The following is a 24,602-nucleotide window of genomic DNA, read 5'->3' as shown; positions in this document are numbered from 1 at the left end:
TTCCATATCCGTAGGAAGCAAGAGCGTGGACTGAACATTCTCATACTCCATACTGATTTATATTGCAGAATGTTAATTTTCATGAGGACAAGCCAACCAGGATGCGTCTTTAACCCTTTCTCTGCATGGTCTGTAGCCCAAGGTTAATGGCATGGTACCTTGGAGTAATGAGATTGCGCATGCACACACACTCTCCCCATCCCCGGGAACGTATTCAGCCAGCGTGGGACACCCCCTGATGAAAGGTCCAAGGGTGGACCTGACATGTTATATACTCTGATGTTTCACCAATAAACTGCATGATTTGTAAGGAGAGCTAAGTTTTTTTGTTTTTTAAACAAACAAGCTTTTGAAAAGTATCTTGTGTGAAAGTCTTCAAACTTTTTTCCATTTCCTGTGCTGGGGTCACATTTATACCTGTCCCGTCTGCAGCATTTGATACCATTGGATCTTTATAGAGCACCTGAAGGATTTCTGTGGACGGGGTGGCACAGGTCTCAGCTGGTTCAGATCTTTTCTCACTGGCAGGTCACAGAGTATCTTCAGGAGTGTACTCCTCTGCACTAATGCCCCTGTCCTGTGGAGTGCCACAGGGTTCTATCCTATCTCCTTTGCAGTGTACATACTGCCACTAGGTGACATCATCACGCGGCCTGGCCTTGGTTATCACTTCTATGCAGAGGACACTCCACTCGACTTGTCCTTTGCACCAGGCACTAAGGACCCATTATCAGGCTTCATTAGATGTTTATCTGAGCTCCTGGAGTGGAGGAGTGCCAGTTGGTTGAAGTTGAATGCTGATAAGACAGAAGTGCTCGTTATCGCATCGGAATATATCAAGACTGCAGCTAGGTCAACCCACTGGCCTTAAGCATGGTGGCTCCCAGCTGCTAAACTCTGTCCATGTGCAGAATTTCGGTGTTGTCCCCGACCCTTCAACATCAGGTGTCAGCCGTGATCAAATCTTCATTCTTCCCCCTAAAGAATATAGCCAGGATTAAGCACTTGATCCCCCCACCGGATCTTACTACGTTCATCTATGTGCCTTTGTGTCCTCACGCCTGGACTACTGCAATGGGTCTTCCGGAAAAAGAGCAGCGCCGCCTACAGCTGGTACAGAAAGTTGCGGCCAGGTTGTAAACTAACCAGACCCGTTCTTGACACGACACCTGTTCTCCGTTCACTGCACTGGCTGCCTGTAAAATGGTGAATTTATATCAAGATTGGCTCACTTCCATCTGCAGATGAATGAGTCCTAACAGTTCCCAGAATCTCCTGGAATTCCTTTGGGGCCCGAGCTTTTAGCCCCACTGCTCCCACCACTCTCTGGAACAGTCAGGCTGAAGACCTACCTGTTTACCCAGGCATTTAATAGCTACAGTACCGTCCCATCCTGTATTGCAACTTTCCTTGTGGTTAGTCTTGTTTATAACCTTAAATGTTTTTTTCCTTTTAGTAACACGGACACACACTGTATGTACTGCTGTCGTGTCCCAATTAGAGTGTAAGCTCTTCAGGGGAGTTTCGCTTCATGTCTGCTGTAATATTCCAGGTTTGAATCCGCAGTGCCCTGTATAGTACATGTCCTGTATGATGTACTGGTACATACCCTGTACAATGGTACTTGTATATGCCCAGTATGGTACATGCCCTGTATGACGGCAGTGGTACATGCCCTGTATGACGGCAGTGGTAAATGCCCTGTATAGTACATGCCCTGTATGACGGCAGTGGTACATGCCCTGTATGGTACATGCCCTGTATGACGGTAATGAGCAGGGCTGTGCGCTTGGTTGGTGGAAAATATAAAAAACAGATTGATTAGAAACCAAAAGGCTCAAAAACACACTGGAACTTAATCCCACGCATCGTTCCACGGCCTCCCCTGTTCTCATTGGATTCTATCCACCATGTTGTTTTATCCCAGGTTGTAAGCAGCAAAGCGATTGCACTTTTAAAAATTAGTCAGTTTGTCATATTAATTAAATTGCCTTATTGTTCTGCGGGTCACTGTCACCAAAAGAGGGATCAACTACATTGGGCTAGTGCTTAAATGTAATTATAGTCAAAATTCTCAATATTTCGGTTAAAAAAAAAAAATACAAACCAATTTTTAGGGAACATTTTTTATTTTTCAAATGATAAAATCAGGAACAAAAAAATGAATGTGTAAAATTACAACCGTGTGTTATTATGAAACGTCATTTTCATACGTATGCCGATACCTCTAGCAGAGTAGGGATCATTTAATCTGTCTCCTCCCTTCCTGCAATCACTGAAATTAGTGGATTTAGTTCAATTTACACTGCTCAGAGCTGGTCTGTTAATCTGTTTCGGAAATAGTTTGCATCCATTGAGGATGAGGAGGGAATTAGGGGCGAGAAGGAAGAGAGGGGCTTTCTGCTCGAGTTAAGAGATAGTCTGACCTCTGATTAATTCAGAGAAACACAGGAACCCCCTGTCTGCATTAATGCATTGCAGGGCTCTCTGGCATTGCGGGGGTTAGCCCCTCGCAGTAATGCTTCCATTAACTCGTTAGTGAGCACAATCTCAGTGCAGCTTTGTTCTAAATTATTTTATCTCAGCTTGTGTCAAATGCAAGGACAGATGGCCAGACAGTGGGTCCCGTAACCCCTTCATTGCCAGAAAGGACAGCAGTACACATATGCAAACACACTGCTCTGCATGTGTACACACACACACACACACACTGCATGTGTACACACACACACACACACACTGCATGTGTACACACACACACTGCATGTGTACACACACACACTGCATGTGTACACACACACACACACACACACACACACCGCATGTGTACACACACACACACACACACACACACACACACTGCATGTGTACACACATCTCTGCAAGGTGTCGCAGGCCTTTTCTTGCAAAGAAGGGGTTACAGGAAGTGTGGGGAGAAGCAGCGGTCACTCTCACTCTCGCTCCGCGCGTCACGGAGAGGAAGAGTTGCGTGGCGCAGTTGGGCGGCGCGGGCACATCACAGCTTGGCTTTCACAGGCTGCAGCTGCAGGCTCTGCAGTTTCATGGCCATTCCCATATTTCCAGTGATCTTCAGTTTACCCTGAAAGAAAGCCTGAGACCGAGATTTCTGATCAATACACCGAGCGACTTCCCTGCGCTGGGGAAGAGCTTAGTCACATGCTTCTGAGCCGAGCTGAACTGTTCTCCAGCACCGGGGAAGGTGGAGGAGAGACAGACGTGGGTGCGACGGAGCGCAGGAACGCTCAATGTTAGGACGCCAGCTATGGATGAAAGGCATAGATTACAGGATTGGCCAACTCCAGTCCTCAAGGGCCACCAACAGGTCAGGTTTTCAGGATAATATAAACTAATTATAATGCACTGAGCCACCTGGCCTTAAGCATGGATATCCTGAAAACCTGACCTGTTTGTGGCACTTAAGGACAGGAGTTGGCCACCCCTGGGATAGAATAACCTGCTAGAAGTGGCTGGCCTCCCTGCGGTGAAGAGTTAGGAATGGAAGGGACACATAGTGTGTGCACACGGGGAGTTTTATGAACACGTTCTCTGCTGTGTCACATCAGATTCAAACGCTGCATGGGGAGATGTGGCGATTGTGTGTGTGAATGCAGATGGAGATTTTAGCAAAAACAAGAAAAATGCTTTCACGCCCCCCCCCCCCCCCCCCCCCCCCAAAAAAAGAGGAGTCATTTTGAGATCTTGATGCAAGGAAGTGGGGGACACTGCAGAGTTTGGGAGAGGGGAATGACACTGCAGAGCTTCGGGGGAGCGGGTGACACTGCAGAGCTTCGGGGGAGCGGGTGACACGGCAGAGCTTCGGGGGAGCGGGTGACACGGCAGAGCTTCGGGGGAGCGGGTGACACGGCAGAGCTTCGGGGGAGCGGGTGACACGGCAGAGCTTAGGGGGAGCGGGTGACACGGCAGAGCTTAGGGGGAGCGGGTGACACTGCAGAGCTTCGGGGGAGCGGGTGACACTGCAGAGCTTAGGGGGAGCGGGTGACACTGCAGAGCTTAGGGGGAGCGGGTGACACTGCAGAGAGTTTAGGGGGAGCGGGTGACACTGCAGAGCTTAGGGGGAGCGGGTGACACTGCAGAGCTTAGGGGGAGCGGGTGACACTGCAGAGCTTAGGGGGAGCGGGTGACACTGCAGAGCTTAGGGGGAGCGGGTGACACTGCAAAGCTTAGGGGGAGCGGGTGACACTGCAGAGTTTAGGGATTTTGAGAGGATATTTTAGAAGGCCAGTAATTTCTGGGTAAAGAGATGTAATATCTCTAATGCAGAATCACCTCTGCGTGGGATTGTCCCCCCCCCCCCCGATAGACGTGTGCTAAGTCTGCAGGATCACATCTGCGTGGGATTGTCCGTCCCCCACGATAGACGTGTGCTAAGTCTGCAGGATCACACGGTATTAAGTGCTGTTCATGGTGAGGTCACCAGACGGATCCCCAGCCCTGACCTTGTATTGCAAGGTCACTGCGCAGGGAGCAAGGTCACTCGAAGTCGCTCTTTCTCTGCATATTGTTGTGACAACCACAGGGCCTCGTTATCAAACTATTCCAACTGTAAAACTGGGGCAAATAACACCGCAGCAGATCGGTTTCCACTTGGATGTATTCCTTTAATAAATCTGGATCTTCCTGCTTTTCCCGCAGGTTTTGCAGTTTGAAAAGTTTAATACAATGCTCACCCCAAAAGCTTTAACGCTGCGCTAAAAATTCAGGGGAGCACCTAACCCTCCGGGCGCCAGTGAATAATGAACACTCTCTCGTGTCGGTCTTTCACTCATGTGACCGGCTCGCGGTAACTTACCGTCTGTGGGTTCATCTTCCCGGTCATGAGAGCCAGCAGGTCTGCGTCTGCCATGGTGATGGTGCAGTCTGCTTTCTTATCTGCAACGTACGATTAGATTGTAAGCTCTTTGGGGAAGGGAATCCTTTTCCTGTATATTCTTTACGTGTGAGGTGTCAACACATCACAGGGTGGTGCGTTACTGCTGGGAAGCGCTGTGTACATGGGATGGCGCAATACAGAGGCAACAGGAATAGATTCAGCATCCAATTAACCCATACACTGCCAGAAGGGCTGGTGACACCGTTTTATATGGCAGAAAACGCTTCTTTTCCCCCCAGCAGGATCCAGCGATAATTATGACCCCCGTTTGCTTTACCATGTTGCAGCTGGAAGATCGTGATAAATAAAACCCCATCATCATGTTTATAGCTCCTCCCCATATACACTCTGTATGGAATTCCTAAAGCCCATTGACGCATGGAGGAAGAGAGGACCTCATCAAGGCAGACAGGCGGAAGGGGTTGGCGGTAAAATGTGGAACTGGAGCGTGGATCCCAAACTTCACCAAGAATTCCATTAATATTGAGAATGTGAGTACTGACCCGTTAGAACCCGCTCTGCATTCATCCCCGAACTTCCATGTTGTCACGCCTCCCAGTGACGGACGCACGCGTATGCAGACTTGGATGTAATTTGGCAATTACTGCAGCTCTTTATATGTAGTTTTTATTGGTATTTATTTCATATAGCGCTTTTCTCCCAATGGGACACACAATTAGTATAGCGCGTAGTATGCAGCACTTATACAGACACAGTCCTTGCCCCGTAGAGCTTACAATCTATGTTTTTGGTGCCTGGGGCACAGGGAGAAAGTGACTTGCCCAAGGTCACAAGGAGCCGACACCGGGAATAAAACCAGATTCCCCCGATTCAAACTCTGTCGTTATTTACAGCCAGTTTCTTTACTCACTGAACTACTCTATATATCATCATTTTTCACTACTAGTGAATCTATTTATATTGAATAAATGTATGATATTTTTGGGAACTTCTCGGGTGCCGCGTTTCTCCCCCTGCTTTTTTTCCCTTTCGGGTTACTTTATGATAAATAACCCCCCCCCCCCCTTCATATTGACAGCTGCTCCCCCATATACAGCTGGTGACTCGCGTGGTCACTCTGTGGCACTCCCGGTAGCTCAGCCCCACTGACCCACTCACCCGTGTTGGTGCACACAGACCCTTTTCCGTTCTTCACGTCGACCACCCAGGTCGCCTCCTTCCCTCCTGGGCCGTCCTTCACTTTGAAGGCGAAGACCCCGCCAATCTTCTTGACAAACTGCTCACCCTCCTGCAGGGGACATGGGAAGTATTACAGAGCAGCACAGACCCGGCACTTTAAAAGGGATCGCGGATTTAATAAAATAAACTATGCCTCAGCGAGACACTGAATACAGGGGGGGGGGGGGGTGTGTGATAACACTGTGTGTGTGCGAGTGTTACAATGTATCACACATGTCAGTTAGTGGCTCGGACACAGCACGGTTCAGGGGTCAGGGCAGTGCTGCAGGTCTGGCAGGAATTTCTGCATTAATACGGTGTTCTGAATCCCCCAGGATGCTTCTAAAATCAGGGAGTCGTATATGGATCCGGATCAGCCTGTTTGCAAGAGCGCCTCACTACGCACATTCCAGACTGCAGGCCCCGGATTAACCACTTTGATGACAAATATTTGCTTGTGTGTCACTGCCCGCAGGATTAGAATGCATATGGCCTGCAGGAGTATATCTGTACAATAAGTGCAGGATGTTGGTAAAGGGCTTCCATTTTCTGGGGTAAAGGAGGAGATTTCAAAACCACCTCACAGCGGAAAGAGAAGGGGGAAAAAAAAAAAAACCACCCAACAAATACACACCCCACTGAATATAGAAATGTAAAAAACATAAAAATGTTGAGTCACCTCCTCTAGTTTCTTCTCAATCTCCTTGAATACGAACTGCGCTTTGAAGCCGTCCTCCGCGCTGGTCGGAGACATCTGGATCCGCGTGGAGCTGAGCGAGGAGACAGATGCAGGGATTGTGACGTATGATGGTTTATTAAATCAGAGCCGTACTAAATGATACACGCTGGGAATCTACATACAATACATCGACTAATACGGGCACAAGTGGATGCTTATTGCGACACTGGGATTCAGTTAGAACACCTGTCCCTCAACGCCGTGCCAAAGTCTGACTGGGTGTAACACGCACTGTAATAATTCTATAAGTTCCCAGGTGACACTGCAATTACATTCCAAAATGTAAACAACAATCATTCTCCCCCTCCAGTAAATGGCAATGATCTTTCTTATCCTGATCAATCAGATCTCGATTGTGCAGAGTAACTGAATTGAACCCCTGCAACAGATGGTAAAGAACACTCTCCACGCTTTCACTGGTGTGGATCTCCAACACCGGTTGCTAAGTGGGACTGCATCTTTAAAGCCCCATTCCCTTATGCTGGGTTTATCGCATTAAAAGTGATAGCACTCAGCCATGGCACATCTGATCCAGCTTCCTGTTTGTTTCAGGATTGAAAGTAATTGAAAGTAGGTTGATCGCTTTTAAAATGAAGGTCTAAAAGGAGACGAAAACGTTAAAGAAATAAAAAGTTAAAAAACCCACAAACAATCCCAGAATTTACAGGGGTAGATAAACGGCTCATAACTAAAGAAGGGAGAGTCGCAGGGATTCTGATTGCACCGGCGATCGGGGGAGAGTTAGAAATGATCACATTAGAAGCCTTGCAAACCATACGCTATATTTGTAGGTTTGTGAAATAGAAAATGACTGGAGGAAAGCAAAACCGCTTGTGGGAGAGATTCAAGAGTAACAATGGATGCTCTCATTAAAGGGTTCGGCTATTTCAACCCCGAAATCGGAAGAGTCAAAAGTAATTCTCCTTATTAAAGGCGGGCGCATGTGGTGTGTGCTGGGGGAAATGAAACACAGACGTAACATTTATAGCGTTCTCCCCCCCCACCCCCATCCTTTTCGTTCTTTACGAAATGTTTTGCGAAGTCTCATCGTGAAATTAGTCTTCGATGTTACAATTTGACAAGCGGTCAGTGAAATCTCGCCAGGCACGGAGTGATACACGGCGTGCACACTATTGGTTGTCTCAGTATTAAGTGAATCTCGTGATTTCAGAGAATTCTGCAAATTACAATATTAAATTAAATTGCAAGTGTTTTGCCAATTCTGAGAAGGTCCCGATTTCTTTCCCGGCTGAACAGGGGCCAATTTCACCCGGTTCGACGCCGCTGATCAAAGATAAAACAGGACAAAGAACTGCTACCCTTGAGTAATGTTTATAGTGTCTACTTAGAGGACAAATCCAATCCATCCCAAATTTAGAGCAAATGCATTATTCCAATAAACCTAAAACCTTTGTTGCCGCTGTAATATGTTTAATACAAAATCTAACACACGCACATACGTCTTTGTTAATGACTCAAAGCCCGGAGTCAGGATTTGATATGTAGAGCGAGTAATCAGCGGAACTGCAGGCTGCCGTGTGTATCAGGTCTATTCTACAGAGTCACCGTGCTGACCACAGACGGGACAACCACAGGAGCTTACAATCTAAATATAGTACCAGGATACAGGGAGCAAAAGTGACTTGATAAAGGTAAAAAGGTGACGGAGGGAGGCGGATGTAAAAAAATCCAAGCCACTCACTAGTAGAGAGATGGAGGCTGCCGTGCAGAGAGGAGCGTGCAGGGAAGGGGAGGCTGCGCACAGAGTGGAGCGAGTAGGGGGGGAGGCTGTGTTCAGAGAGGAGCAAGGGGAGAAACCCGCATGCAGAGAGGAGCAGGGGGGGGGGGGGGGGGGAGAGGCTGCGTGCAGTGAGGTGCAAGCGAGTGGGGGTAGGCTGAGCAGTAACATTCCAAGGACAAAGTGGCCTCCCGCAATGCACCTCTCTCCAACACCCCCTTACTGCAACAAATACAATTAATTCCCATCCTACATCTCAGAGTAACAGCTGCATCACTGAATGATGCAGAGTACCTCTCTTTGCGAGATGTGGGCAAGTAGGGGAGGCTACTCTGTGCACCCGTTACCACGGGAGAAGCCTTAGGTCATACTCATTACAGCTGTATACAGTAACATTCCTCTTTATGGAGCACAGGGTCTCAGTCGTGCTGCAGTTTCATATACAAAGCAACTTACAGCCAGCCTTCTGTCGATGAAAGGGTTAAAAGGGACCCTACCGCAGGACATCACTGACCTTTGGCGCTGATCAAGTTAGAAGACATTTTGGTAGCCTTTCACTCTGCACATTCCTACTATCATACATAAATCACACAATGTATTGCTGACTCCTCTATCCAAAATTGTATATACACACACAGACCCAGTTGTCAAATGTGTTGCATGCACCTCAAAATAATAAATAAATATAAATCTTTTTTTTTTAATTACACAAATGGAGGCATGTTTTTACTGAAAAAATAAGAGATTATAACATACAATTTAATATATTTCACAACTGGATGTGTGTTGTGTATACATAACATTGCAGGACATATAAAATGTTAGACAGGACACACACCCCTCCTCCCCCCACCTTCCTGGCAGGGTGGGGGGGCTCTCACCTGGGGGCAGGGTCCTGGAATCCCATCCTGTACAGCGTCACCACCACGGCTCCCCCCAGGCCGATGTTGTGCTGCAGAGCGAGGGCTGCACCTGGGACCTGTCTGCGCCCGGCCTCACCTCTCAGCTGCCAGCACAGCTCTGCGCACTGAGCCAGTCCTGGGGGCAAACAGAGAGAGGGGGTCAGCCCGGGTCACTGAGCCACACCCACAGCACGGAGAGACCTGGGCACACACACAGAGAGGGGGGAGGAGGTCATGTGCCCGCTCCGCTTCCGGGTCTCTGTCACGCGCACAGCTCTGCGCATGGAGCCTGTCCTGGGGGAACACATGGGGGAGGGGGAGGGTCCTCGCGTAGTCACACCCCTCCCTCACACACGCGGGGGAAGGGGACGCCATGTCATGTCTCATGTCTCAATCACACCCTCCCTGACAGACAGAGAGAGAGAGAGGGAGGGAGATCAGTGGGTCTCATTCACAGGTCTCATTAACCCCACACTGCCCAGCAGCGATTATTTCTCGTGTCTCCTGGACAACCAGACATTAGGATTACTCATACACACGGAGGTCTTCCTAAAATCTCATGAACACACTCAAACTAATGGGCTCATTTGTACATATATGTGTAAACAGGGCCCAGGTGTCAAAACAATACATCAGTGACCAGTGTCACAGAATCTGCTCTGCACCCCACAGATAGTGAGGAGTATGTCATTTACAGACATGAAAGAGACCCCATGGGAAGCAGCGGGTTTCTCTCAGACACACGTTACATACAATGTCACAATGACATGCGAGACCAGGGAGAATAAGGGAGTTAACCTGGGCGCTGCCCGAGGAACATGCCGTAACATGCATCGCAGGCTGGCAGTGAAAGGGTTAAGGCGGTGTGTATGTGACATGCCTGTGTGTGCCCGGGCATGTGACGAGCCCGGTGCCCCCTCCATTCCATGGAGAAATAGAGGGTTTTCTGGGATAGATTTGCCCTGTCTTGTTTGTCCTGTGTTATCTGCTGGGGAAAGGTCACAGTATCTGTGTGTATCTGATCTGTGTCAGGGGACATGAGCAGGTCTGTGATGTGCCAGTGACAAAGTGTAAAGTCTCCCCAGGCTATGCCAGGGACACCGATAAAGCGACACATCAAATCTCTAGGGTCCAAACGGAGAAATTCCACAGAAATAAAGCGCAGATAAGAAATAAAGAGCAGATAAGAACCTGGATGGACCTTTCCCATAATTACAGCCACTTCAGATCCTAATGTCTTGCTTCTTTTTTACTTTTAGATTGTACGCCCCCTAAGGCAGGGAACACCCCCCCGCCCCCTACATTACATATGTGACCTCTTCCACCTGGGGAGGGCAAAACCCCAGAATAAGACGGCTTTGCTTGTAGGAGCTTTCCATAATCACGGGTCTTCACGTGTTCAAAGCTTTCCCAACCCCCCAGCTCCTCACACAGTTTTAAGTGGCCTAATGACTTGCCCAGAGCATGGAACACAGTTTATCTGGTAAAACCTGTCCCGTTGCGGGGGTGGTGATCAATTATGGACACTGCAAAAGGTTATTCTTTTTGTATATTGGACGTAGGACAGCCCTCCACCCTGACATACATATAGACCATCTCTCTGTGTATAGCGCCCTGCAATATCACGTGTTTTGGTGTTTGCAATACATATAGACCAGCCTTATAACTATGTCCTATTCCCGGATAACGGTGATCAGGTTAAGCCTTATAAACAGAGAACATAAGGGAATGTAAGAGGCTCCTGTAAGATCATGTAACAGGCTACCTCAGTCTCCTTTCAGGGGACACTTCTTTGCCAGCTTACTGTCCCCAGACGAATACTGGTACCTGTATAGTTTGTGTCACCGCACAGATTCACACTTATTTGTATAGGACCAGACGTTTGTATCAATTAATTATTCTCTTCTGCAAACGTGACGTCCTGCTGCTACCCATATACATCGCACGTATACATCGCACGTATACATCGCACGTATACATCGCACGTATACATCGCACGTATACATCGCACGTATACATCGCACGTGTCCCAAGTGTTCAAACCAATACCCACGCGCGAGGTACACTTTCTTTTAAACTACCAGGATTTATCCTTCAGCTCTAATGATTACATTTGTTGTTTTTTTGCTTTTCAGGTTGTATTTAGCGGACTGATCTATTTTTCATTGTTGAAGTCTTTAATTCACGGCACAGTTTGGTTACTTTGTGGCTTTAACAACAGCTGAGGGGGTGTTTGGTGCTGAAATGTGCTGTGGTGTCACAAGGGGGTGGGTGGGTGGGGGGGGGGGGGTGTAGGGGAAGGTAACCACTCTGACATTGCTGTATCTTGAGAAAGGTCCAGGTGAGGGATCCAAACATCGTGGGAATCAAAAATGTAATTTCTTCAGAAGACCACGCGTGACCTATTTGCACTACGTCCGGACACGTTCTTGTGGTTGTGCACGTGGCAGTTTTTTTTTTTTTACAGAAGTCATTGTGCGTGCCCCACCATCTTTATCCGTTAAATAAAAAAAGGTTTTGCATAATATGATAAGTGCCCACATGCAGAAGCCGGGACATTGCACGCATACAGTATACGCCGATTACACAGGTGCACGCATGTGGTTGGGCAAGATATAGCAAGGAGACACGTGGAGAACAGGTGCCTGCAGGATCCGTCTCGGGTGGATGTATGTAGCACTCTTAGCAGATGTAGAAACATGTGGCTGCCCAGATACAATAAGGTGAAGGGAAGAGATAAAATATTATGTTCCTGCCAGAGAGGACATCAGGTCTGATTAAAAACACAGAGCTCAATGTTCCACGTGACCAGCTCATGTGTCAGGAAAAGTGTAACCTCAGTCAGTTAAAAGCAAAGTCCTCCAGCGCGTGGTATTATTGCGTCTTCTCCGTGGTATATGGGGAGAAAAACAGGAAAACAAAAAAAAACACACCACAAACAAGTGGCATGATATGGGTTGATATCACTATGGATGATAGTAGAAAACTTAAGTTACAGAACTTAACACTTGCCTGTGTTTGGTTCTCGTTGCATGTATTCTTCTATATCCTTTCTGCTGCTATCTTGAAAGATGAAGTGGAGAAAGGCATAGCATATTACCATTTAATGACAATTAAACAATAAAGATAAAAAATACACTCACTAAACGACCAAACACACAAGGAGTTTGTGGTTTGGTTTGGCAGCTTAAAGTGTCTTGAAGCAGTCTCTCCACGATGGGCTTGTGCACAGTCTGGTCTGTCTCTCCCTGCTCGCGTTTCGCCAGGTTTGGCTTCTTCAGTGACCTGGCGAAACGCGTTTGATGCCGATGCCTTTTGAACATTTGGAGCCACCGTATCTCTGGGGATTGTCATCTGCCCAATCAGCACCGGGAACCAGCGGAGAGACTGGCGCATGCGCGGTGACGCGAGCAGGGAGAGACAGACCAGACTGTGCACAAGCCTGGGGAAGCCTCTGATTGCCGTGGGACTCTGCCGATAATTGAGGGCTGAAAACGGGTGACCACAACAACATCCTATCGTGGAGATATTGCTTCAAGACACTATAAGCTGCCAAACCAAACCACAAACTCCTTGTGTGCTTGGTCGTTTAGTGAGTGTATTTTTTATCTTTATTGTTTAATTGTCATTAAATGGTAATATGCTATGCCTTTCTCCACTTCATCTTTCAAGATAGCAGCAGAAAGGATATAGAAGAATACATGCAACGAGAACCAAACACAGGCAAGTGTTAAGTTCTCTACTATCATCCATAGTGATATCAACCCATATCATGCCACTTGTTTGTGGTGTATGTTTTGTTTTCCTGTTTTTCTCCCTATATACCACGGAGAAGAAGTAATAATACCACACGCAGGAGGACTCTACTTTTATCTGACGTTTCCTTTGTGGAGGAGTTTGAATAGCCTCCTGGGACTCTAGCTGCGGGACTATAAGTTTTTTTATTGCATATATTTTGTCTGTACGGTGTTATTAGGTTTGGCGCCGCTTCTCCCCCTTTTTTCCCATTAACCTCACTCAGTGCTGGAGAAATGTACGCTCACTAATACGATTATATTATTGCAAGTTTACATTTCCAGCTGCTCTATTGTCGGAGAGTCCCACAATGCTAAAATTATTTCTATTTCACGGGAACTCACAGAAACAGACTTTCTATTTGGCTCAGAAGGATTACACTGCTTTGGCCAAAAAGGTGCCTCTGACCTGTTGCTCCCAGTGGGTGTCCCTTGGAGATCAGACCTCCGCTCGGATTGATGACCCAACGGCCTCCGTACGTGTTGTCTCCTCTGTCAATGAGCTCGCCGGCTTTGCCTGCAAAACACAGTGTGCGTGACTGAGGAGGGTCCGGTACCTTTCATACACGAATCTCTCCTGTAATCATTCCTGTCGTTTGGGCTCGACTGCCTTCCGATCAGAAAAAAAATCTGTATGCAGCTTACTTCTGGGATCAGGGGGGTGAAAATATGAAGGCAGACATCTTTATAACACGCGTGTGCTTACATTTCAGATTAGGAGATTTAGGGGCCAATTCAATATGTGCCAAAGTGGCCGTTTCAGTATATATTGAATGACCCCCTTAGAGGGAGTTCTCTGAAACACAAGAGGAGACTCAAAAAAGCTGCAGGGTCTCAAATAAAAAAAACAACAAGTGTGTGTGTGTGTCAGTGTCTGTCTGTGTGTGCGCACATACATATCACCTAACAAGCATTTTTATGGTTTCTAGAGTTACTTTTTGTTGCTGACAACTGCTTCCATTTAAGTATTTTATGGGATGATAAAACGGCTGTCATATAAAAATGACAAAAAAAACAAACATTTGGTGCCAAATTGAACTATCTGTATACCATGTGATAACAGGAGGAATAAAAAAAGTATTATGACATTGAAAGGGTTAAACCTGGTAATTACCTGGAGGGCAGAGTCCCAGCGCCTCGTACGTGATCAGCTCATTAGCGGAGAAGCAGTCGTGAAGTTCTATGACATCCACGTCCTCCGGTCTCACCCCGGCCTTCTGGTAGCATCTCTCAGCTGCAATTTTGGTCATGTCGTAGCCAACCTGCAGCAGAAGGTAAAGAGATTGAAAAACCACACACGTAGCAGAGTACATCAGGATGTGCATGTCCCCAGGATGGCCAGAGGCCTCACATCAGGATGTGCTTCTCCCCAGGACGGCCAGAGGCCTCCTCACATCAGGTTTTGCTTCTCCCCAGGACGGCCAGAGGCCTCACATCTGGATGTGCTTCTCCCCACGACGGCCAGAGGCCTTACATCTGGATGTGCATCTCCCCAGGACGGCCAGAGGCCTTACATCTGGATGTGCATCTCCCCAGGACAGCCAGAGGCCTCCTCCCCACGTATTTTCCATCCTATGTATTTGTAACCATGTATTTGTCACCTTAACTCTGTGCCCAGGACATACTTAATAACGAGAGATAACACTCAATGCATTACTTCCTGGTAAAACATTTTATAAATACATTATCCTTATTTCAGAGGTGCCGAGACTTTGTTTCACAGGAAACGCCCTCACCATCTTGATGCAGCTGTCTTCCTCAAACGTGCTGGAGGTGTCAGTCACCATCTCCTGCCCCAGAATCTGCACGGCTCTGCGCTCCAGCCCGTGTGCACGCACAAATTCTTCACTCACCAGCACGGCCGCGGCTGCTCCGTCTGAGGTCGGACTGTAAAGAGCAGCGAGGAGTTACAACCCCATCTTTATAGGAACAATGTATCCTGCAGTGTGCTCAGTGCTGCACATCAAATCCAGCAGGAACCACTCCGGTCCCTGAGAGCTTAGTCTAATGTTGGTGCATCAGGAACAAGGAGGTAAAGTGACGTGAGCTGCACGTAAAAGGAATCTTCCTCTACATTTAAATTAAAGAGAGAAAAATACAAAATATTCAGTTATATTTTGCACGGTACGTTAAACTATTAAAAACATCAGTTTTCCTCCAAGCAGCCTGGAAATTCCTGTCCAATATAAAAAGGAGAATAGAAATGTGCTGAATGTTGTTAAAAGCGCGCATTTCTTAGATTTTTGCACAAAAATAAAAAAAATATATACCCCCCCCCCTCAAGGGAAGCGTTATACTAATGACTTTATAATGAGCATGATCCGACCCATGTAACACAGAACCCTGAATAAGACAGAACCAGCATGGACCGTGTCATCCAACACCAGGGAATTTATAACAGTATGAACACCTAGAGACCGCGTGCGCGTATCTCCGCTGGGCGGACTCGGCTTCTATTATTTCATTAACCCTTTTTGCTCTGCAATGGGTTGCAGGACCCAGACCATTCCTTATAAAAACACACTTACACTGTACCTACCGTGTCCCCTGCGTGTGCGGTCTTTACTTTTTTAAATAGTAAGTGTCTTGGGGGGTTAAAATAGAGGCGGTCCCTCTCCTCTGCTACCTACAGGTTGCCATGTAGAGAGTGGCCGTGCGCTGGGAATGATGAAGTGGTGAATCCTTCCTCGTTGCCAAATAATGTGTTAATAAATATATATCTAGTAGCATCGTCTTGCACTCCAGCTCCTCAATCGCTTGCAGCGCACCGCCACACTCCCTCTTCGAGGTGCGCTGCATACGGCAGGACGCACCCAGACAGAACCTCCACGACCAAGGACTTCTGTGAGTACTGCGACATATCCTTTTCAGGACCTCGTCTGGATATAATAGGAGTAGCCAAGAGCTTTGTATTGGAGGCTTATTACTGTGGTTGTAAAGTGTTACTTGTGGAAGACTGGCCCGGGATTCCGGGTTACTCAGCGGGTTCCGGTCCAGCGGACGTCACTATATGCTTAGCTGTGAATGCACGTTTGTCCCTTAGAGCGCGGAAGGTCTCTCACGAGCTAGAACATTTGGTCTCGGCCTTTTCGCCGTGACCAAATGACAGCCGGCGCTTCACCACGACTCACCCTGCCATACCTGAAAAACCCCCTACGCTAACCGCTAAAACCCTCGAAATTAACACTGCTAAAACCCCTTAATATGTACCCCTTACCCTAACCAGTAAAAAAACTTCCCTTAGAAGCGGCCAGCGGCGGATCGGCTGTGGCGGAGGGTCCGTCTGCAGCCGGTCATTTGATTGCTGCGAAAAGACCGCGGCCAAATGTCCCATCCCGGGGTCTCTCACTCATGCTATCGGAATTATTGGAAGCATTATAATCCTTAGCCTTGATGGAACTACTTTGTCCATTTAACACATTGAATATGAACACAGGCCGGCGTTAACTCTTCCCAGTTACAATTCAGACCACACACGTTTTTGCAGCACTCATATTGGACTTTGCTTCCGGTTTTGCTCAAGGTTTCCACACAAGCAGCTAGAGGTTAAGATTTGAGGTTTTTTTTTTTTACCATTAAACCCCTTTAGAGTGGTTTCTAAAGGTGGGGGGGGGGGGGGGGAGGAGGGGGAGGTTGGGAGAAGGGAGGAAGAATTGTGGCCTCATTCATTACCAGCACTGAAGGACAGTCAGGAAGTCAAAGATTTGCCGGGAGTTCTGCACCTGGTCCAGGCTGTACTCCTCCTGGAACTGCGAGTTCCTGCAGGGAAACCTTCATTACACTGAGCAGAGACGCACTCATTACAGGCATGTTGTGGGTGTCACTTCTCATACAGTACAATATAAAAATCAGGGTTTATTCACTTTTTCCATTGTGCTTTGGGGAAGAGTATATTTTAGAGCAGGGGCGACCAACTCCAGTACTACCAACAGGTCAGGTTTTCAGGATATTCCTGCTTCAGCACAGGTGGTTCAATCAGGGACGCAGTCTTTGAGCGAGCCACTAATTGAGCTCCTGATGCCCACCCCGTCTGTGCATCCCCAGGTGTCCTTCTCCTTCAGAGAGATTTAAAACGAGCTTTAATTATTTGCTGATTAATTCAAAGTAATTGCTTGGTTTGTGTCACGGTATAACCAGGAAACTGGTAAAAACCATGTTATTGCTGCATGGCATCCAAGTAATAAAAAGTGAACTTCCCTGCTCCAGCAGAGGGGCTTAACTTTCTTTAGTGCTCGTTATACAGAATTTAATGAAACGCAGGGATGTCTCAAGTTAAAAGGACAACCGCGCTGCGTATAGAACATAACATGAGCAGAATCACACAGCAGAGCGCAGGACTCGCGCTGCGTATAATAATAAGAGCAGGGCCGCACAGCAGAGCGCAGGACTCGCGCTGCGTATAATAATACAGGCAGGGCCGCACAGCAGAGCGCAGGACTCGCGCTGCGTGTAATACGGGCAGGGCCGCACAGCAGAGCGCAGGACTCGCGCTGCGTGTAATAGGGCAGGACCGCACAGCAGAGCGCAGGACTCGCGCTGCGTATAATAATACGAGCAGGGCCGCACAGCAGAGCGCAGGACTCGCGCTCCATATAATACGGGCAGGACCGCACAGCAGAGCGCAGGACTCGCGCTCCATATAATACGGGCAGGACCGCACAGCAGAGCGCAGGACTCGCGCTGCGTATAATAATACGAGCAGGACCACACAGCAGAGCGCAGGACTCGCGCTGCGTGTAATACGGGCAGGGCCGCACAGCAGAGCGCAGGACTCGCGCTGCGTATAATAATACGAGCAGGACCACACAGCAGAGCGCAGGACTCGCGCTGCGTGTAATACGGGCAGGACCGCACAGCAGAGCGCAGGACTCGCGCTCTGTATAATACGGGCAGGACCGCACAGCAGAGCGCAGAGCGCAGAGCTCGCGCTGCGTATAATAATACGAGCAGGGCCGCACAGCAGAGCGCAGGACTCGCGCTCCGTATAATACGGGCAGGGCCGCACAGCAGAGCGCAGAACTCGCGCTGCGTATAATACGGGCAGGACCGCACAGCAGAGCGCAGGACTCGCGCTGCGTATAATACGGGCAGGACCGCACAGCAGAGCGCAGGACTCGCGCTGCGTGTAATACGGGCAGGGCCGCACAGCAGAGCGCAGGACTCGCGCTCCATATAATACGGGCAGGACCGCACAGCAGAGCGCAGGACTCGCGCTCCGTATAATACGGGCAGGGCCGCACAGCAGAGCGCAGGACTCGCGCTGCGTGTAATACGGGCAGGGCCGCACAGCAGAGCGCAGGACTCGCGCTCCATATAATACGGGCAGGACCGCACAGCAGAGCGCAGGACTCGCGCTCCGTATAATACGGGCAGGACCGCACAGCAGAGCGCAGGACTCGCGCTGCGTGTAATACGGGCAGGGCCGCACAGCAGAGCGCAGGACTCGCGCTCCATATAATATGGGCAGGACCGCACAGTAGAGCGCAGGACTCGCGCTCCGTATAATACGGGCAGGGCCGCACAGCAGAGCGCAGGACTCGCGCTCCATATAATACGGGCAGGGCCGCACAGCAGAGCGCAGGACTCGCGCTGCGTGTAATAATACGGGCAGGACCGCACAGCAGAGCGCAGGACTCGCGCTCCATATAATACGGGCAGGACCGCACAGCAGAGCGCAGGACTCGCGCTCCGTATAATACGGGCAGGACCGCACAGCAGAGCGCAGGACTCGCGCTGCGTGTAATACGGGCAGGGCCGCACAGCAGAGCGCAGGACTCGCGCTCCATATAATACGGGCAGGACCGCACAGCAGAGCGCAGGACTCGCGCTCCGTATAATACGGGCAGGGCCGCACAGCAGAGCGCAGGACTCGCGCTCCATATAATACGGGCAGGGCCGCACAGCAGAGCGCAGGACTCGCGCTGCGTGTAATAATACTGGCAGGACCGCACAGCAGAGCGCAGGACTCGCGCTCCATATAATACGGGCAGGGCCGCACAGCAGAGCGCAGGACTCGCGCTGCGTGTAATACGGGCAGGGCCGCACAGCAGAGCGCAGGACTCGCACTGCGTATAATACGGGCAGGGCCGCACAGCAGAGCGCAGGACTCGCGCTGCGTGTAATACGGGCAGGGCCGCACAGCAGAGCGCAGGACTCGCGCTGCGTGTAATACGGGCAGGGCCGCACAGCAGAGCGCAGGACTCGCGCTGCGTGTAATACGGGCAGGGCCGCACAGCAGAGCGCAGGACTCGCACTGCGTATAATAATACGGGCAGGGCCGCACAGCAGAGCGCAGGACTCGCGCTCCGTATAATACGGGCAGGGCCGCACAGCAGAGCGCAGGACTCGCGCTCCATATAATACGGGCAGGGCCGCACAGCAGAGCGCAGGACTCGCACTGCGTATAATAATACGGGCAGGGCCGCACAGCAGAGCGCAGGACTCGCGCTCCATATAATACGGGCAGGGCCGCACAGCAGAGCGCAGGACTCACGGGTTGTTTGTTGAATGCTTGTGATTCTTCCAGGCGATTTTTGCAAAGTGTTCTGGCTTCGTACCTGTGTGAAAGATCAGAGAGAGAGATTGAGAGCCCACTGTTACATACACGATAAAATGCCCACGAGTATCTGCATGGTTTCCCTCTGGACCATGTGGAGATATATACATTGTATAAGTTCGTATCATTAGTAGCTGGACAATGTTATTAATAAGGGAAGTTAGAGATGATCCGTAGCAGGGGGAGTCGTCATGTGACCCGGTTAGAAGCTGCAGTTTTGGATGTGTTCTTCCCCCCCCCCACCCATTCAATATGTGCATTAATACAGTCTGCACACTGACAAGTCTTTAGCGAAGTTGCTGATCGATCCGTCCGCTGAAGATTCTGCTCGGGGGTTCTTTAAATAGCAACAGAGTAGAACTATGAAAAAGTTTAAGGATTTAGCTCGGAAACAAAACACATTGGGGGAAGATTCACTAAGCTCGGATACGGGCTGCTGATCAAATCAGTGATGGCTAACAGGGGGGTGGGGGGGTTACCCCCCACATCATAGTGTCAAAAATCCCACCACTTACCATATTTCTCCATGTGTTCCCTCCCTGCGTTGCCAAACAGCTGAGGGGCCAAGGGAGCTGCCGACAGTTCATACTTGTTCATCATGACCTCCACGTGTTTGTCCATCGGGTTGGTCCTGTCTGTGAACTAGGACAGACAAGTGGGTGTCAGCAGCGCGTTGCAGAGCATAGTCATACAAAGTGCGTAGTGATCATTTTTCAGGGGTATGCATGCAGCCACCTCGGTGGTGGGACTGAGGCAGAATATCTCTGTCCAAGGTACAGAGACGTAGGCACACACAGCCAAAGCCCTACAAAATCAACAGCTGCTGTGTGTTGCAGTTCTGCCTGGAACTGTTGGGGCTAATACGTGAATAGAAATAATTCCCATTTGTTCTACACTGCAGTGAAGACGGCAAGAAGCACAAATAAGCCCAGAGACACACACACACACACACACACACACACACACGGTATGTATGCACAAAACAAGACGTGTTAATGGTAATATTTTTGGTTTGTCCTATAGCAAAGCTGTTCCTGTCCCTATGAAAGATCCTCTGAAAACATACTGGTCTGCCCCGCAGGGTGACAGACAGAAGGGACCTATAACCCATCCAGCCTGTCCCTGCCCCAGAGGGGTAACACGCTACATCTCACCTACCTTGGGTTGAAGAGATCCGCGCTCCATCTTCTCGAAGCCGAGCGCTAGGACACAATGCGCCAGCCCTGAGGAAGAACCAGACAAACTCAAAACTGGTCATCAGGGGTGGGTGCTGGGGGATTTCAAAATGGCTTCTGGCAAGCAGATGGGTGAGTGGAATGCATAAGTGTTCCCACGTTGGGCTGCATCATGATGCAGGGATGGTGTTGATTGGCTCGTCATTAAGAACATATACTCAGTCTTCACTAATAGGTCTACACAGCGGGAGGATTTCACTGCAACGTATGGTACCAGGAGTAAGAAAGGCCAGAAAACAGCCGGGACGTGGGGTCCTGGCACTTCTGGGATTTAAAAATAGCAGCAAATCGGTCAATGGACAACGTTGGCCATCTCCTCATTCATTGGATGTTCTGGCTGGCGGCCATTTGTATAACCCGGGATGGAGTCCCAGTGTTTGTTACAGGTGCTCACCTCCCTGCACCAGCTGCCTGGCCAGGAACAGCGCCGTGGAACCCGTGGAGCAGTTGTTGTGGACGTTGATGATGGGGATCCCTGTGAGACCCAGACTGTGATAGATCGCACGCTGCCCACACGTGGAGTCGCCTGCACCGAAAGAAGGGGGACGGATTAAAGTGTTAAAGGATTGAAGCCAATGCAGGACCAAGCGGGGAAGACTGGGATGGGGAGGGGGGGACGGGAAATTAAGGAGGTGCAGGAGGAAGGAGAACAAGAGATCAGGAAGCTGGAGGCTCGGGGCAAAATGAGGGAGTCTTTCACCAGAGGGGTAGTGGATGCATGACACAGCTTTCCAGCAAAGGTGATTAGCATTAACACATTGAGCGCTGACAGGACCAGTAATGCATCTCTTTGCTGGAAGGAGGAATAGAATAAAGGAGTTGGACATAATGCAATCTCTAAACATGCAATAAAGCCAGTAAGGGAAGGAGGCTTCACACAGAGTTGGAAGCCCCATATATACTGTACCATACACATATCCCACACACGCCTGCTCCACCTCAGAGTACGGGATTCCGGCGTCTGCCAGAGCCTTCTGACCTGTCACAGAACCCCAAAACACAGCATATAAAAAAGCAGCAGTCCTGTGTCATTTGTACAACAAATCTACATTTAATAAACATTCAGGTAAAGGTCAGACAACATTCAATGTGTATACCAGCAAACAGAGAGAAAAGTACTCCCCTACAGCAAAATAACATGGCCTAACAGCGAGTATCAATACCGTGAGATGTGTCATAACCCTGCCGTGTCACCGCGTGGAAGTTACTGCATCGTTAACTGTGCGTCTCCCAATATACTGATGAAAGGGGTAATGCTGTGTCCCATCTTAAAGTGTAACATCAAAAGTGTGTGGCAGAGTTAATTTTGGAGTTAATATCTCTGGATGTTTTATTTCTATATCTTTAATCATGGGTGCATTCTGAATATCTGGATTAACATTCTGATTTCTCCAAACAGGTATGGGGTATGTTTCATTGAACTTCTACCATCAAGAGAAATTAAGATTGAATTAACTATTGGGGTATGTTTCTGTGAGTTGATAGGCAGACCCCTCCCTTAATTGTTATTCAATTGCATGTGATCAGAGTACTTAAAACAGAATATCTTGGCTGTGTCCTATCATAAGTGTAACATCAAAAGTGTGTGGCAGAGTTAATTTGAGTTGAAATTGGAGGTGAAGATTGGAGGAAGATTGGGACTCTGCACAACAACTTTGCAACTGTGAGAACTTTACTTTCAATATGCTGGGATTCTTTGTACTCTTTCTATCCACCAGTACCTGGGAAGTCTCTCCTCATGCTTCTCACTATGCCCTCTCTATTGCTTTTTCTGTTGACTGTTTCCTCACTCCTTTGTGAATGTCTCTGTTCTCTCCAACTTCCCCACTGCACCATTATTTATACACCTTTATACACCTTTCTTCCATCACTTTTGGAGCTATATAAATAAAGACATACAATGGTTAACCCTCTCTGAGAACTGTGAGTAATCGCAATAAGTCACTCTGGGGGTTTAGTTATTGCCTGATCTGATGTGTCCAATGGAGAGAAATCTTTGCAGAAAGTGTGTTGTGGGCACAGAACTGCTTCCCAGAGGAGACAGTGACGATATTCAAATGCTTGGGACAAGTAGACGGGGACACTAAGGATTGTGGAAATCACACAAGATATTTATGGTCTGAGGTTTAACAGCGAACAGATGTCCTGCCAATACTGTGACACACAAGGACACTGCAGAGTGAGATGGACAGCCCTGTATAGTCACCTGCTTCTTTGGCCATGTCAGTGTAATCCAGCTCTCCCCGCGGCTTCACAAACTACAAGAGACGAATGATACGGTCACTAACGGCTGTTCCCCCCCCCCCCCCCCTTCCACACAGAACACACACAAAGCACCCCGTGGGGGGGGGGGGGGGGAGCGGTGCTGTGTATGCGTACCCCTCCCCCCCACACATCGCTACACCTGCGTACTTGTCGACCACACACCGCTACCCCTGCGCACACACGCTCATACACAATGCACCCCTCCCCACGTGGTGTGTGTGCGCGCACGGGAAGGAGGAACGTAGTGTGCGCCGGGGAGGGAAGGGGTGTACAGACACTGTGCACCCCTCCCCCCATACACACACACACCACAGTGGAGGGGTGCACTTGTTGGGGCGCACACACTGAGCACCCCCCCTGCTTATCTAGTGAAACAGCTGAATTTGTAACGCCTTTATTGCCAAGGACAGTGATGTAAAGTAGTGAAAGAGTTACGTTTTAAGATGCAAACTTGACACCCTCTACAATTCAATTTGTCGTTTTGTTCTCCAATGCAACTACAACACACATCACTGCGAAATGCTCAAAGAACTAGATTGGTCAACACTAGAGTCTGGGCGCAAAGTTCACCTTTCCTGTCTTGCCTTTAAATTCTTTCTGGGCAAGCTACCGAGCTACCTGAACAAGCTCCTCACCCCAACCACATGCAGCACTTATCACCTGAGATCAGACTCCAAAAGACTGTTCATGGTCCCAAGGCTCAACAAAGTATCCGGCCGCTCCTCCTTCTCTTACCGCGCACCCCAAAACTGGAACAATCTACTCTCACATCCACCACCAGTTTAAGTTCTTTCAAATCTAAGGCTGTCTCACATTTTAATCTGGTCTGTAACTGTTACATACGCTCATAATATACATCTTCTCTAACTGTGCATGCAATGTATTGTATATAATGTATACCCTGTTCATTTATGTACTTGTAACCATGTATTATTTGTCGTAACTCTATGCCCAGGACATACTTGAACACGAGAAGTAACTCTCAGTGTATTACTTCCTGGTAACACATTTTATAAATAAATTATGGAAAGGAGAGCCACAGGTGACACAGACAATATAGACATGACACACACCTTGGTCATTCCAACTCCCACCACAAAGACTTTCCTGCCGGCGAGAGCCATCCTGGAAGTGCAATAACAGAGCGAGGAGCCGGGTCACTGATCCAACTAGCGGGGGACTCGGTGTGGTATAGCAGGCTGGGGGAGGGGCGTCACCTGCTACCTTAAAGCGGCGATGACAGGAAGCATAGGAGGCCCCGGGACGTGGTACGCGTGCCACT

The 24,602-nt window shown here is 48.9% G+C and overlaps 1 protein-coding gene across 2 annotated transcripts; it reads right to left on the bottom strand.

The window, feature by feature from the left end:
* Window positions 1-2,110: 2,110 nt before the first annotated feature.
* SCP2 (sterol carrier protein 2) lies at window positions 2,111-24,552 on the bottom strand. Of its 2 annotated transcripts, XM_075616355.1 has the most exons (16): window positions 24,394-24,546; window positions 23,262-23,313; window positions 21,963-22,034; window positions 21,450-21,581; window positions 20,979-21,043; window positions 20,336-20,462; window positions 19,758-19,821; window positions 16,937-17,023; window positions 15,001-15,151; window positions 14,379-14,526; window positions 13,674-13,781; window positions 9,450-9,606; window positions 6,771-6,861; window positions 6,032-6,161; window positions 4,832-4,911; window positions 2,111-3,112 (listed from the first exon to the last, which is right to left on the bottom strand). In XM_075616355.1, the coding sequence occupies exons 1-16, from the start codon at window positions 24,442-24,444 to the stop codon at window positions 3,017-3,019; spliced, it is 1,611 nt and encodes a 536-aa protein (XP_075472470.1). In that variant the 5' UTR covers window positions 24,445-24,546; the 3' UTR covers window positions 2,111-3,016. The 2 variants fall into 2 exon arrangements, with proteins under 2 accessions (XP_075472470.1, XP_075472471.1); XM_075616356.1 differs by lacking the exons at window positions 2,111-3,112; window positions 4,832-4,911; window positions 6,032-6,161; window positions 6,771-6,861; window positions 9,450-9,606 and adding an exon at window positions 12,451-12,533 and having other exon boundaries at window positions 24,394-24,552.
* Window positions 24,553-24,602: the final 50 nt, after the last annotated feature.

Source organism: Ascaphus truei, chromosome 10 (assembly GCF_040206685.1).
Source record: "Ascaphus truei isolate aAscTru1 chromosome 10, aAscTru1.hap1, whole genome shotgun sequence".
NCBI classification, from domain to species: Eukaryota; Metazoa; Chordata; class Amphibia; order Anura; family Ascaphidae; genus Ascaphus; species Ascaphus truei.
Note: the sequence above shows the minus strand (reverse complement) of the source record. Positions and strands in the feature narration are given on the sequence as shown.